General features: G+C 37.5%; 1 protein-coding gene across 1 annotated transcript; it reads right to left on the bottom strand.

Annotated features, from left to right (window-relative positions):
- Positions 1-1,546: 1,546 nt before the first annotated feature.
- Positions 1,547-7,342, bottom strand: il34 (interleukin 34). Its single transcript, XM_027161223.2, has 7 exons — positions 7,085-7,342; positions 5,907-6,028; positions 4,423-4,532; positions 4,192-4,269; positions 3,787-3,966; positions 2,864-3,023; positions 1,547-2,164 (listed from the first exon to the last, which is right to left on the bottom strand). Exons 2-7 carry the CDS (start codon positions 5,944-5,946, stop codon positions 2,118-2,120), a joined length of 615 nt encoding a protein of 204 aa, XP_027017024.1. The 5' UTR covers positions 5,947-6,028; positions 7,085-7,342; the 3' UTR covers positions 1,547-2,117.
- Positions 7,343-13,194: the final 5,852 nt, after the last annotated feature.

The following is a 13,194-nucleotide window of genomic DNA, read 5'->3' as shown; positions in this document are numbered from 1 at the left end:
ATATAGTTGCACAATGGAGGTATTTTCCTACAAGACAATTAACATTGCCAAAATATGCTACATGTAGCTTTCAGCTCTAGGCAATCTGATGCCTACTGTAGGGCATCGCATTAGACCCTGAACTCAAATCCCCATTCAAATACAAGAGCCTTAGAGAAATTAGGCACTGATTAGTGTCTTGGTGTTTCAATTCATCCCAAAGGTGTTCACTGGGGTTGAGTTCAGGGCTCTGCAAGTCACTGGAGTTGAGTTCAGTGCTCTGCAGGTCACTGGGGTTGAGTTCAGGGCTCTGCAGGTCACTGGGGTTGAGTTCAGGGCTCTGCAGGTCACTGGGGTTGAGTTCAGGTCTCTGCAGGTCACTGGTGTTGAGTTCAGGGCTCTGCAGGTCACTGGTGTTGAGTTCAGGGCTCTGCAGGTCACTGGTGTTGAGTTCAGGGCTCTGCAGGTCACTGGGGTTGAGTTCAGGGCTCTGCAGGTCACTGGTGTTGAGTTCAGGGCTCTGCAAGTCACTGGAGTTGAGTTCAGGGCTCTGCAGGTCACTGGTGTTGAGTTCAGGGCTCTGCGGGTCACTGGGTTTGAGTTCAGGGGTCTGCACGTCACTGAAGTTGAGTTCAGGGCTCTGCAGGTCACTGGGGTTAAGTTGAGGGCTCTGCAGGTCACTGGGGTTGAGTTCAGGGCTCTGCAGGTCACTATGGTTCTTCCTTGGTGAACTGTGTCTTCATGGATCTCCTTTATGTGCAGGCACATTGTTATTCTGGTTTTGTCCTCTTAGTTACAGTGAAGGGAAACTACAATACTACAGAGTACAAAAACCTCTTCTACAGTTGTGTACTTTCAACTTTGTGACAAGAGCCTGTGAATATCCACACAGGGATATGATGATTAGTTGTCTAAAATCTTTGGCCATACACTACATATCATACCTAGATGATGGTTGATGATATATGTAAGTAAATTGCACAAAATTAATTGAATCCATACAATTTGTTTACTGGTTTATTAAAGCAATGCCTCACTCATGCTATTACAGTGTACACCATCACAGCTGTGATGACCTGTGGCCATGTGCCTGAGTCACAGTAATACTAATATTTACTTCAGCACTTTTGCTGGTGTGAGATTGCTTTAATATACTAGATATATACTTTAATATAAAAGAATGCTGGCAGAGTTAATAACCAGTCTTTCTCCTTTTTAATTATTGCTGTATTGTTTTATCCCTACTGAAAAACCTAGCTTGGTCTGACCAGCTACCAGTTGGTAAAACATGTCGGTCAGTTTTTATTTTCCATAATACTTGATTAAACTGATCATGTTAAAAATCTGTAATTTTCTTAAAATAACTGGTCTAGTGTTGCATAGCTATAATTCTGTTTTCTTTCTACCAGCACTAATAGCTTTTAGTGTCTGAAACTAAATTTGATTTTTTTTGCAGGGTTATAGTTTAATATTTTCTCGCAAAGCATATTTATAAACATTTCCACCTTCATAAAAAATCCTGAATTCAGGATTTCAGAACCCAGTAAATGTCCACTTGAACACATGGTGGAGCCAGAGGAACGTTTATTTTTATTTTCTCCAACATAGTTACTAGAACATTCTGTAGAAGTCCCTAAATAAATAACACATAAAATGCATAAAAAACAATGAACATCAATAAAAAAAATTAATTAATATTTATGAGAACACAGCTTATCAAAGCGCAAAGCAAAGGAAACAAGACTTTGCTGACTAAGCCAGCAGTCAGCTAAATATCTGCATGTAATATATATATATACACACACACACATACAGACATACAGACACACACACACACACATACACTCAATGCTATTTTGGCACACGGGATCAAGAACATGATTAAGCACACCATTAAATTCCTTGCTGGCAGTGTGAATCCAGGAGGCATGTAGTTGAGTTAGCTATAGTTTCAAATTAGAGATAATTATGCTATCTATCTATCTATCTATGAAGAACTGATGTATGGATGAATGAATGTAAGAATGGATGGCTTGTATTCTGGTGAGCAGGAGCTTTGTGAGCACTAATAAACACACTGCATGCCTGTGGCCTTTGCGCATTTCTCAGTAGAAAATCCTCAATTTGGGAACTTTCTATCATCCCTGTGTTCCCTTTCCTTTTCTCCAGTGCTGAGATGTGCAGTCTGATGGGGACAAAGAGAAACAATATTGATAAGTTTACTTCATATATTAATTACTGCCCAAATAATCACATGCATATGCAAACATAATTGCACGGTTTAACTGTGTGTGGTTGACCATAATCTGTGTGTGTATCGTGTTTTGCAGCGTGTCTTGCCATGGGGTAATAAATCAACTATGAATCACAAACCGCCAAGACAGGAAGCCAGCAGGATCAGACATCATCGCCATCTTACTTGTCATGTAAGCTGTCTTTGACTCAGTCCTGCTAGCATGTGCTTCCACTCAATGTGTGCCTAACCAGATATGATGGTCAGCTGAGGTTTTATGCCACCATGTTGCAAAACCTGACCAACTGTACTTAACAGTAATGTTTTAGTGTACACCAGATGTTCTTTCCAGAAGTGCCTTCTAATTTTCCTCAACAGGTTTGTATATCATATTTGTATATCAACTCAGCATTGCAAAGTTTTAACCCCTAAGGCCAAGCAACTGCATAACAGAGTTTATAAGAGCATTCACATTACATGCATCAGCTTTACCACATTGACTATCATTTTCAAAAACTCAGAATATGTAACTAAAACCAAGCCACAAAGTCAACAACTCCTCATGTTTCTGTAAAACCAGTTTAGCAAGGATTTACACAATCATTTGAATGTAATTCTATCTACAGTGTAAATAATTAACGGATCACTTACAGTCTTCATCGCCGTTGATTAAGAAGCAGTCCTTGAATAGGCAGTGCATGGTCCGATAACAGTTGTCGAGCAATGATTTAGGTGTGACAGATCTCCAGCCCTGGTAGTATGGGTCATCCAAGCGTACAAAAATGTCATCAATGACATCTGGAATATCTCTCTGTCTCACAAACACACAGGCATCACAGTCAGTATGACTCAGCATCACAAGGTTAAGACTCACCCTGAGTTCAAATAAAATGTATGAAACAAGTTTGATTCAGGTTTTAGAAAAACATATTAGAAAAAAAATCCCTTGGCTGATAATAATAGTTATGGTTTACTATGCAAGCAATTCCTCAAAACCCCAGAAAACAAAGATTGTTAAAGTTTGTTGTAGAATATTAGCGTCCCCCAATACACTTTTGTTGGATCGTATTTGTATGGTGCTTTTAACAGCTATCACAAAGCAACTTTACAGAAATCCAGGTTTAGATTTTGTTTCCAAACTACGGCGGAAACCTGAAGAGGAACCAGGCTCAAAGGAAACTCATTCTCTTCTGGGTGACACTAAATACTGATTATAATTCATTACTCTTCTATAGCCGTCTACTCTAACAGTCGAACAGTACTGTGTTGTTACTGTGTCATTTTGGCTTATCTAACGTTAAAATATCTCATTATTTCTTGTGTGTGTGCCCATTGAAAAGTGTGCTGCTTTGATTTATATATCTTGTTTTTACAGGCATTGGGTCTGAAATTAACATTTTGTCTACCACCATTCAGATCAATACAGCAAAATGCTAAAATGTATAACTCAGATTCTTTTATGGTCACATAACAAATGAGCTCAGAGACCCAGTGTGTTGAGGAGGTGGGTTGCATAAAAATGAGCTTTCAGGCAGCTGCGTATATGACTGCACACTGGAAGTCTTTGTCCTCACCTCCTCAGATTTCTGCATTTGATAGCTGTCCAAGAAGCTTGAAAAAAGTTCATCAAGGTTTTTCAGGTATTTATGGTGTGTTGGGTGTTTCTCTGGCAGCACAGCCAAAATCTTCTTTATTCCTGTCTTAGTGACCTTGACCCACACATCCTGGAGATCCCTCACATCTACAGTGTCATTCTATGAGGAAAAAAATGACAGATTGGATGTGATTTTGAAAAAAACAGAAAAAGTACCAAAAGACAAGAAAATAACAGGAAAGAATAGAGAATGAGTGGATATCATAAAGAAATGGTGACATCATGGATAGAGACAACATCAAAGTGAGTGTGAGAAAGGGGAGGAAGTTGTGGAATGTGTGGGAATAAGTCATAGTAATCCAATGAGTCAGGGGCAATTGCTCACCAGCCGACTGATATTTCTCAGTCTGAAGACCTCTTCATAACGCACTTGAATGGTGTAGTTAATAGGAAAGTTATATTTCTGAAAATATAATAATGGAAATCATAAAAATAATGTCACTTTTCTTGCAACATGAAAAATAAGAAGAGCAAGATTAAACAAACTGATCAAAATCCCTATGACATATGTAGCCCTGCTCTTTCTTACATCAGCAATTTAAAAGTATTACTTTACCAAAAATCGTCTCCTTAATGTTGCATTGAGCTGATCTTTCAGGGTTTTCAGAGGTGTGCATAAATTAGATTTTACAGGACTCATCCAGAATGGTAATGCCCACATCAGACCTAAAGGGAAAACAATAGCAAGAGAGAGTCCAGCATTATATAAACACATTGGAGCTGTATACGGAATGAAGATTCACATTCTTAACTTTAGGCTTTAAATGCGTAGCATGTGGAAATGCTAACTGGCACACATATATAGCTTCTGGTAAAATGAAGCTTTTTAGAGTATTATTTAATCATTTCTTTTGTAAATTAGTTTCATCATAACACACAAGAAACTGCAAGTAAGAGAAAAAGAAGGTTGCAAGTTTACTCAAACTTCAGGGCACATAAAACAGAAAATATGAAATAAGCTATAAAATATCTTGAAAGACCTAGTGACTGTAGTCACAACAACTAAAGGATAAAGTGTGAAAGGAAGCAGCTCACACCAAGTCAAACAAAAACCTCAGACCACTGCTAATTTCAAAACGAAAAGTATCACTCTTTCAACATAGTGCAAACTATTGCTAATTATATTGTCATACATTGTACAGACTAAAAATAAATGATCAAATTATTATTTCCTCCAAAGCACTTGTCGAGGTATTTCATCTCCTCCCTAAGGCAAACAATTCCAAAAATGAAACACTGACTAAATACATACAAGCTATAAGCAGCAACAATACAATTGCTTCTTCAACATTGCTAGACTGTAATTCACTGTGAAATCGGTCAGGGGTAGAAAGCACAGGGTTTCCAGAAATGTATGGGTTAGAATCCCACTGGGAGCAGTGGAACCATAGCTGTAATGCAGACACAGATTAAATCATGTGCCTATTGTACTAGAGATGCTTTTATAGTTGAAACTAAGTGATTGTGACAGCATAACTCAAGGCTAAGAGAGAAGGATACAGACACAGACAGGGCTGTCAGTCTGTTCTTCAGCCGAGCCAAGTTTCAGATGGCACTCTTCAAATTGGCTACAGGAATATATTTGGATCCCAGTCAAATACTTCACAGTGGTATCCTTCTGAACTTGGTCCTCCTCATTTAGCTTTCTTTTGCTCCTTCTAATCACCCCTTCACTAGAGGAAGTGGTGAGAGAAAAAAAGCTGAAGCAGACTTCTCACCTCAGACTTGATGAAATGACACATCAAGAATCCAATACAGTAGCTGCGTAGCTGTAAAAACCACATGACATGACTAACATCATTCTGCGTCAATCCATCTTCAGTAATATGAGTTTTCTCTTGGTTAGAAACTAGATCTGAGTTAACTTGCCACTTGGGATTGCTCAGGAAGTGCTCAGTCATTCCTTTTCATTCCAAAATTCTCCAATGGCATCCCTTTCCCCTAAAGCCATTCTCCAAAACAGATGTTTCTACCCAAAATAGATTATTTAATGACCCATTTCAATGTATTTTCCCTAAAAACTGTAAGGGCCCTACTTACCCAGAAACAGATTAAAGAGCCAAGCTTCAAATCGAACCATGTTTCTCTTGAAGTTGTAGTCCCTGCACTCAAGTGAAATCCAAATCAATCTCAAGCACAAAGGTCTCCAAACTTTTCCAAACCTGGAACAACAGATATAAGTCCAGGCATAGCCATCAGCATTGTCTTCATACATTTCTGTCATTTAAAGCATGCAGAGGGTTAGCAGTTGTTAGGCACCTACATGTACATGCATGTAAGTGTAGCTTAAAAAATTATAAAGTCATATGAAACAGTCATGTGATGTTTGTGTTGTACTAGATGTTCTTGCTGTAGCCAATAGGCTTAATGCTAAAGGTTTAATGCTAACATAGTACAATCAAATACATCTATTTACATGTCTGTGACAGAGAGGAAAGTGCTAATACACCTAATACACTTCCAAGGACAGTAAATGAAACCCAATGTTTTTCAGTAACAGATTAACCGCCTTTATACATAATTATGAAAAAAAAAAGTTACCATCCTGTTATATGCCATCATATTCCAAATACCATGAAGATCCTGTCTCATTTGAATACAGCAAAATTCCTAATACTAATCTGTTGAGTGTGTCCTATTTCACATATATAAGATCTTTAAGTGTAAACACCACTAAATTCAGCAATTTCATTTTTATTTCATAAACTGAGCATATCTTCTTCCTATGTAGTCAAACACTGACTTTTGTATTTTACGTAGAAACCTATCTGTACCTATATCTTCCAGCATGGCACCTTAGTATTAGTAATATGTGTTCCATGCTGGATTCCAGACCTTGCCGAGACGTGCTGGAAAGCCTTTTCACTCGAAAAGAAAGGTTAAAACCTATAACTAAAATATGTTGAAATTGGATCAGTATAAAGGAAAAAAAGAAGGCACGAGTTTAACATACTAAAGTGTGATGAAAAGCTGATGCATTACGCAATGAAGTGCACATGTGCGTAAAAGGCAAAAGAGTACAAGCGCAAATAAATAAAAAGCCTTCCTTTATACGTTAAACAGTGCACAAAACCCAGCAAATAAATACGCAACTCATCATAAAAGCTTCACAATTCGAAAACAATCTAAAATAAGGTGAATCGAAGCAATTGAGGGGAAAAAAGACGATTGAGGAAAAAAAAAAACACCCAGGTTCGAGAAAGGAAATGTCCACGCACCTCTTTTATAATAATGTGCAGCGCAACAGCTCGGATTTCAGTCCAGAGGTCCTATTCGTCTGCCGTGGGATTAGAAAATAAAATCAATCTTCCTACTCTGACTATATGTCTTGTAAAGCCCCACAGTGCGAAAGCCCCTTTTTAATGCGTGTGCGTTTCTGTTGGAGTTCCTCCTGTGTGAACACGCAGAATTTTACTTTCACTTTTCCGCTCGTTTAGCCCGGCCCTGACCCAAAGCACAGAGCTCACTTGTTTACCAATCTGTTCATCTGCTCACTGCAAAGCATGTGGAAGCAAAGGTTTAGCACAAACCTCAAGACCAAGATCACAATTAATCATTAACCCCAGCAGTGTAGAATCCGTGAAGAATTGGTTGCATGGTTCGTTTAACTGAGTATTAAGTTCTTGTGAAGTTCTTATGTACAGTTTTTAGATTTGTACCTTGTCTAATCTCTCTTAACATATCATAACACAAAATCCATTTATGAAGTTCTTAGTGTCTGTTGACTGTTAAGGGAAAGCAGCACTTTTGTGAAAACTGACACAGTTGGGAATTTAGGATTGTATTGGGAATTTGGGACCTTTATAATATTTAAATCGGTTTAGGGCTTTACATTTATGGTCAATTCTTATTTTGTGTAGCATTCTTGTTTGCGGCATTGGGAAATCGTCTTACAATAACAGGAATTGTCTCCAAATTTCTCATTGAAATGTAATAATATAAAAACACAGTAGACAGTAAAGTTGTTGGCATACTAAGAGTAAATAACAATCTTCAATAATTTTCAAATTCTTAACTTTTCAGTAAAATCCATCAGAATAATCAATAATAAAGAAATGTTGCTTTGTTAATTACCTTTTACTACAGTTACACAGATTCCCAGTGAAATTGAGATCAGGACTTTAACTGGGCCACTGTAGAACATTTACATTTTTGTTCTTGAGCCAGGGCAGTGTTGTGATGCCCTTGTACTTGGGATCATTGTCCTGCTGAAAGCTGAATTGTCTCCCAAACATCAGGGTTTTTTTTGTTTTGTTTTTTACCAGGCTGAAGCAAATTATATTTTGCTCCATCCATTCTTCCTTTAATTCTAACAAGATGCCTAGTCCTTACTGATAAGCAACCCCTCAGCATTATGCCACCAACACATTTCTCTGTTTCAATGGTGTGTGTAAAGGTGTGGGAAGTTTCAGATTTGTGTCACACAGAGTGCTTTGTCAAGACTCTATCTTGATCTTATCTGACCACTTAACCTTACCTACAATGCAGGTGGGTCACACTTTCTGGTCAACTTTATATTTGCCTCCATATAGCACTTTTGTTTAGTAAAGGATCCTTTCATTGCCACGCTTATATACAAAGAGTGCAGTAATCTTGATAGGGTGCACTGTTATCACACTCCCAGGCACAACTCTATATGTTTGACCTGTTTCTTGGCATGAGTGTCTGGGTGCTTCCACATCCAGATTATCGATCCAGCTTTGCTCACTGGGAATTCCAAACACCTAGATAATATTTTATACTCTTTATACCATTTCTTTAACTTCTGTATGTTCTTAGTGACAAAAACTTTAATGATTCACAAGTGGATGCCATTGGTTCTTATTAAGGCAGTTCATTTCATCAGTGTAAATCGGAAGTTTTGAAAGCACTGGGGGTGAAATAATTTTGCAAGCAGAAGTCATTAAAAAAACTCATTTAAAAAAAAAAAAAATTCACCCTCATATTGAAAAATACCAAAAAGTATTGGACCAGAAAGGCCAACCCTTCAAACATCTCAGACCAAAATCAAACGCTGAATGAAAGAAACTACATCAAATCTAGCATTCTTCTTGGCAGGCTGTAAACAAGAGAATGCTTTTCTAAAATGCCAAACTGCCAAAGGATCTGGTTTTATAGACATAGTCACACATCTGATTACTAACTAATCTTGCCTGTTTCATTAGTTACACCTGGCTGCTAATTACCCACTTTAGGATTGTGATACAAATTTTTGCCACCAGGTCTCTGAATGTTTACTTTTTCGGAACAAATGACTAAATATTGAAGTCTGCTGTGTTTCCTGTTGTCACTTGAGGTTACTTGTTTTTTTTTCTCAACAAGTTATAGAGGTCCACGCAATTGCAGAAGTGTAGTGAGGAATATTTCGTATAGTGCACAGCAGAGTACTTAACCAAAGTGCTTATAAGTCTGCAGTGAAATACAGATGTTTGTTTAACTCCATGTAAATAATTTAATATAATCTTTCCTTGCTGCCATTCTATGTTGTAATAAATTTATCTTAGTTAGGGCTGGGTTAAATACAACACAAAGTGAACACAAATCAAACAAATAAGCCCAAAATATTATACTTCTTTATTTAATTATTGAGAAAAATGATCAGGCATTACATATCTGGTTAACTCATAATCATAAGGTTAACTATGTGAACATTTGTTTTCGTTATCTGTTGTAAGCTCTTGTGAAGAAATAACTGCAACTAAAGTGTCTGTTAACTTTTGATCAATCCACTTCCATGTCTTGGAAGAATTTTATTTCATTCCTCAGTACAGAACACCTTTAACAATTTTTTTGGCCATTCCAAAACATTATCTTTGTTCCTCTTTATTCATTCTTTACACAGACTTGGGTGCTTGTCTCATTGTCTTGGTGTAAGACCTACAGTATTTTTGCTTGAGATGCAGTTCATAGACAGATTTCATGTGTTTACTTAAATTCACATGTGCAGTTTGAGGACATGTATTGTCACCTTTACATGTTAAAAACTTATGAGCACCAGTGAAGTGTAAGTGCTTTTTTCCCTTAAGTTTAACTCCAGTCTTAATTTGTGTTCAGGCCTATACAAACACTAGTAGTTCAAACTCGGCAAAGCTTATTAACATTTCAAAGCTATAAAGCAAAGTTGCCTTTACAGAAAAATCTCACACATTTTACGAGATCATCTATTTATTCACGTGATTAGAATACATCACCACAAGAAAAGCATGTGAAGATGCATTTCATCATGTCACATGAATTCAATCAAACATATGACATTGTCTTCTTAATAATATGTAACTACACTAAAAAATAAAACCATGTGATGAGACAATCTTAATGGGTTTTTAAATCACATGCAGAAAATAAAAATAAAAAACATGGTGTTAAATGGGGCTTAGTGGTTAGCCTTGTGTGTGCGGAGTTTGCATGTTCTCCCCGTGCCTCAGTGGTTTCCTCCGGGTACTCCGGTTTCCTCAACCGGTCCAAAGACATGCATGGTAGGATGATTGTGAATGAGAGTGTGTGTGTGCCCTGCGATGGGTTGGCACTCCGTCCAGGGTGTATCCTGCCTTGATGCCCGGTGACACCTGAGGTGGTCCGGATAAGCGGTAGAAAATGAGTGAGAGTGAGTTTTAAATATGTGTTCAAAATGATGTGGCAAAAACACATGTTATGTTTACTGGTCTAATGGGATTATTCAAATGTGATTTTTTTTTGTAAAAATGAAGAACACAAATCTACATTGCTTTACAGTAACACACTCATCTGAGACTGCAATACATGAATGTGTGTGTGAGCTAACTGTGAAATATGACATCCCTTATGTTCAAGATTCTTGTATTTGTTACTCCTATTTTAACAGATATTAAAATGCTAGAATTCCTAGGCATATCTCAAATATTTTAATATATACACATTATATGTGTTTCAGGCTGAGTAATTCCTTTAGCTAGTACTAAATCACTTCCTAAGTCCTAATTTACAGTAACTCCTGCTTACCAACACTTTTGGCATTTACACACTGCTTTTAATTTGGCACCATGCTTGCCCCATTGTAATAATCATCTGGTCGAATTAGAAACACAATTTAAAAGCAAGCAAGCAAACAACCCAATCAACCCATATATTTGTTTGTACACACCCTCACATCTTGCTCTCCACAAACCGCTGGCTTCCCCGCAGACGCCCACCTTCCCCGCAGACGCCCACTACATTACTAATTCCTTCCTTCATTCATTGCAGTAAAGAAGCTGCTAAAAATGTCAAGCTGGCCAAAGTTTAAAACGCTATTTGTGAGGCTGCTTGAAGTGGACTACGCCTGCCTGCCTACCACACAAGTACACTCAGCTTGGCTGTATAAAACCAAAAACCACAGCCTGCATTGCCTTTAGTCTGACTCTTCTCAAGAACAGGCTGATATCCTGCTTATTTTGTTCTTCCAAGAATCCACATTTATCATCCAGATTACTTTGTCGAGTTTCAACTAACTAACAGAAGCTCGAAAGCAGACCAAAGGGGGATTTCGTGGCCCCCACCTCAAGCCAAAACACCATCTGTCACACAGCATGATGTCAACTGGGAAAACCCAGAAGGAAAATCATGAATGAAAACTTTAAATCGGGTTCACAAATTAATGTGTAATTTTTGTGGGGATACAGGTTGTCTACTACTTATCATGTCTTTTTCCTCCCCAGTTATCCTGGATTGATTTTTGTACAGTTTAATACCCGGTTCTCAGTGTTGTTTAAGGATTTATCTATTGGTTTTTAGAACATAAGTATTTTATTATATAGCTTTTAGTAAATTCAGTCATCAAAAGTTATTAAAGTTAGTTTACGCTCAAAACTCTTATGAACAGGTGCATCTTTTTTTTAACTTGTTTAAAGAAAGGTTGAGATATAATATTGTATATTTTTCTGTTGCATCACACTCATACTTTTACGCATTATTTGTACAACAAAAAAAGTCTCTTCTTGTCATCACTCCAATCCTACTGCTACTGTCAGCCTTGTTTACTGACACTGAGTCAAAGTTCGTCTTTTCTCTAATTAGGGACCCTGTTGGTTGCTCTCCTGTAGATTCTGTAGAGACGTGTATAGACATGCATGGACCCAGAAGACGTGATTTTAACTGATCTTTTTTAAATAGGTCCTACCCATCTTTATCTGTTCCCTAAATACCTCCGGTTTACCTTAATTTACTCACATCAGATATGATGACCTAGGCACATGCGACCATAACATCTTTTGTTAGAGATGTTAATTATGTTAAATATTTTTTAAATTATACAATAAATTGAAGGGTGCCCTCCAGCTCTTGGGTCCCTAGGCTGATATTAAAAGCTTGGGATTTTGCTTTATGCATTATTCACGTTTTCTCTTGGAATTTCCAGTTTTCTTCCACCTCCCAAAAGACATGTATTTAGGCGAACATGCTATGTCTGAAAGATTTGTTGCCTCATGGAACGGGAATTCCCACCTCGTGCTTAGACTTTGCAGGAAAGGCCCCAGATACACTCTGACCATAACAATGATAGTGATTAGAGACTGAAGCTTTTACACAATAACTACAAAAGGGACCCACTAATCCTGCAGGAATATTCAAGTTTTGTTTTTTAATACAGAGTGCTAGATGGCTTGAGTTATTTTGGAACAAACAGCAAGGCCAAACTCATAAGCAAGAGTGCAGAACTTCTCTTATATAACATCCCCTAACCTAGTAACTGTGCCAGTCTGTGACTCATACGTCATACTATTTAGAGATCCCTCTAATCAACATTTTTGCAAAATCAATAACAAACCAGATAGCGTTGTAATCCCTTACAAACAGGTCATGGTATTTTTACACACATGCTTTAACATATGTATTTCACACATCTGCATGAGATTAACAATCATTTGTTTTTACCAGGTAATTATGTTTTTCAATAAATAATAAATTAAATATAGGTCAGATGACATTTCAAGACAATAGTCTTTCACCTACCCCCATCCCCCACACGTTACTCACAATTCTAACCATATGATCAAGTTGATTGCATGTGATGTTGAAAGGGGTTTTCAGTAACAAAGCAATCCCAAGCAAAAACGTTTCCAATATAGATAGATCCAATATAATGTGCTTACCCCAAGCATTAGCTGCAGAATCTGCAAACCCAGTTGTTAATTTTGCCTATATTTTCTTAGCATTATGGAGAAATCCAAAGGGCTCAGCATTAAAAATGTTCCAAACATGCCAGCCAACCCATACAAGTAGCAAACTGTGCAACCAGTCAAGACTGATTTTCAGGTAATACACCACATAGGACCTGAAATAATAGTAGCTGGGTGAAAAATACTAGTATAAACAC

Source organism: Tachysurus fulvidraco, chromosome 13, assembly GCF_022655615.1.
Source record: "Tachysurus fulvidraco isolate hzauxx_2018 chromosome 13, HZAU_PFXX_2.0, whole genome shotgun sequence".
In the NCBI taxonomy this organism is placed as follows: Eukaryota; Metazoa; Chordata; class Actinopteri; order Siluriformes; family Bagridae; genus Tachysurus; species Tachysurus fulvidraco.
This window is presented reverse-complemented; position numbering and strand designations above follow the sequence as displayed.

Coding starts and splice junctions, on each gene's coding strand:
- il34 (XM_027161223.2), bottom strand. CDS start 5,946: ATGGTTCGATTTGAAGCTTGGCTCTTTAATCTGTTTCTGG. Junction 4,270..4,422: donor CATTAAGGAGACGATTTTTG/GTAAAGTAATAC, acceptor TTATATTTTCAG/AAATATAACTTTCCTATTAA. Junction 3,024..3,786: donor AAATGCAGAAATCTGAGGAG/GTGAGGACAAAG, acceptor TTTGTGAGACAG/AGAGATATTCCAGATGTCAT.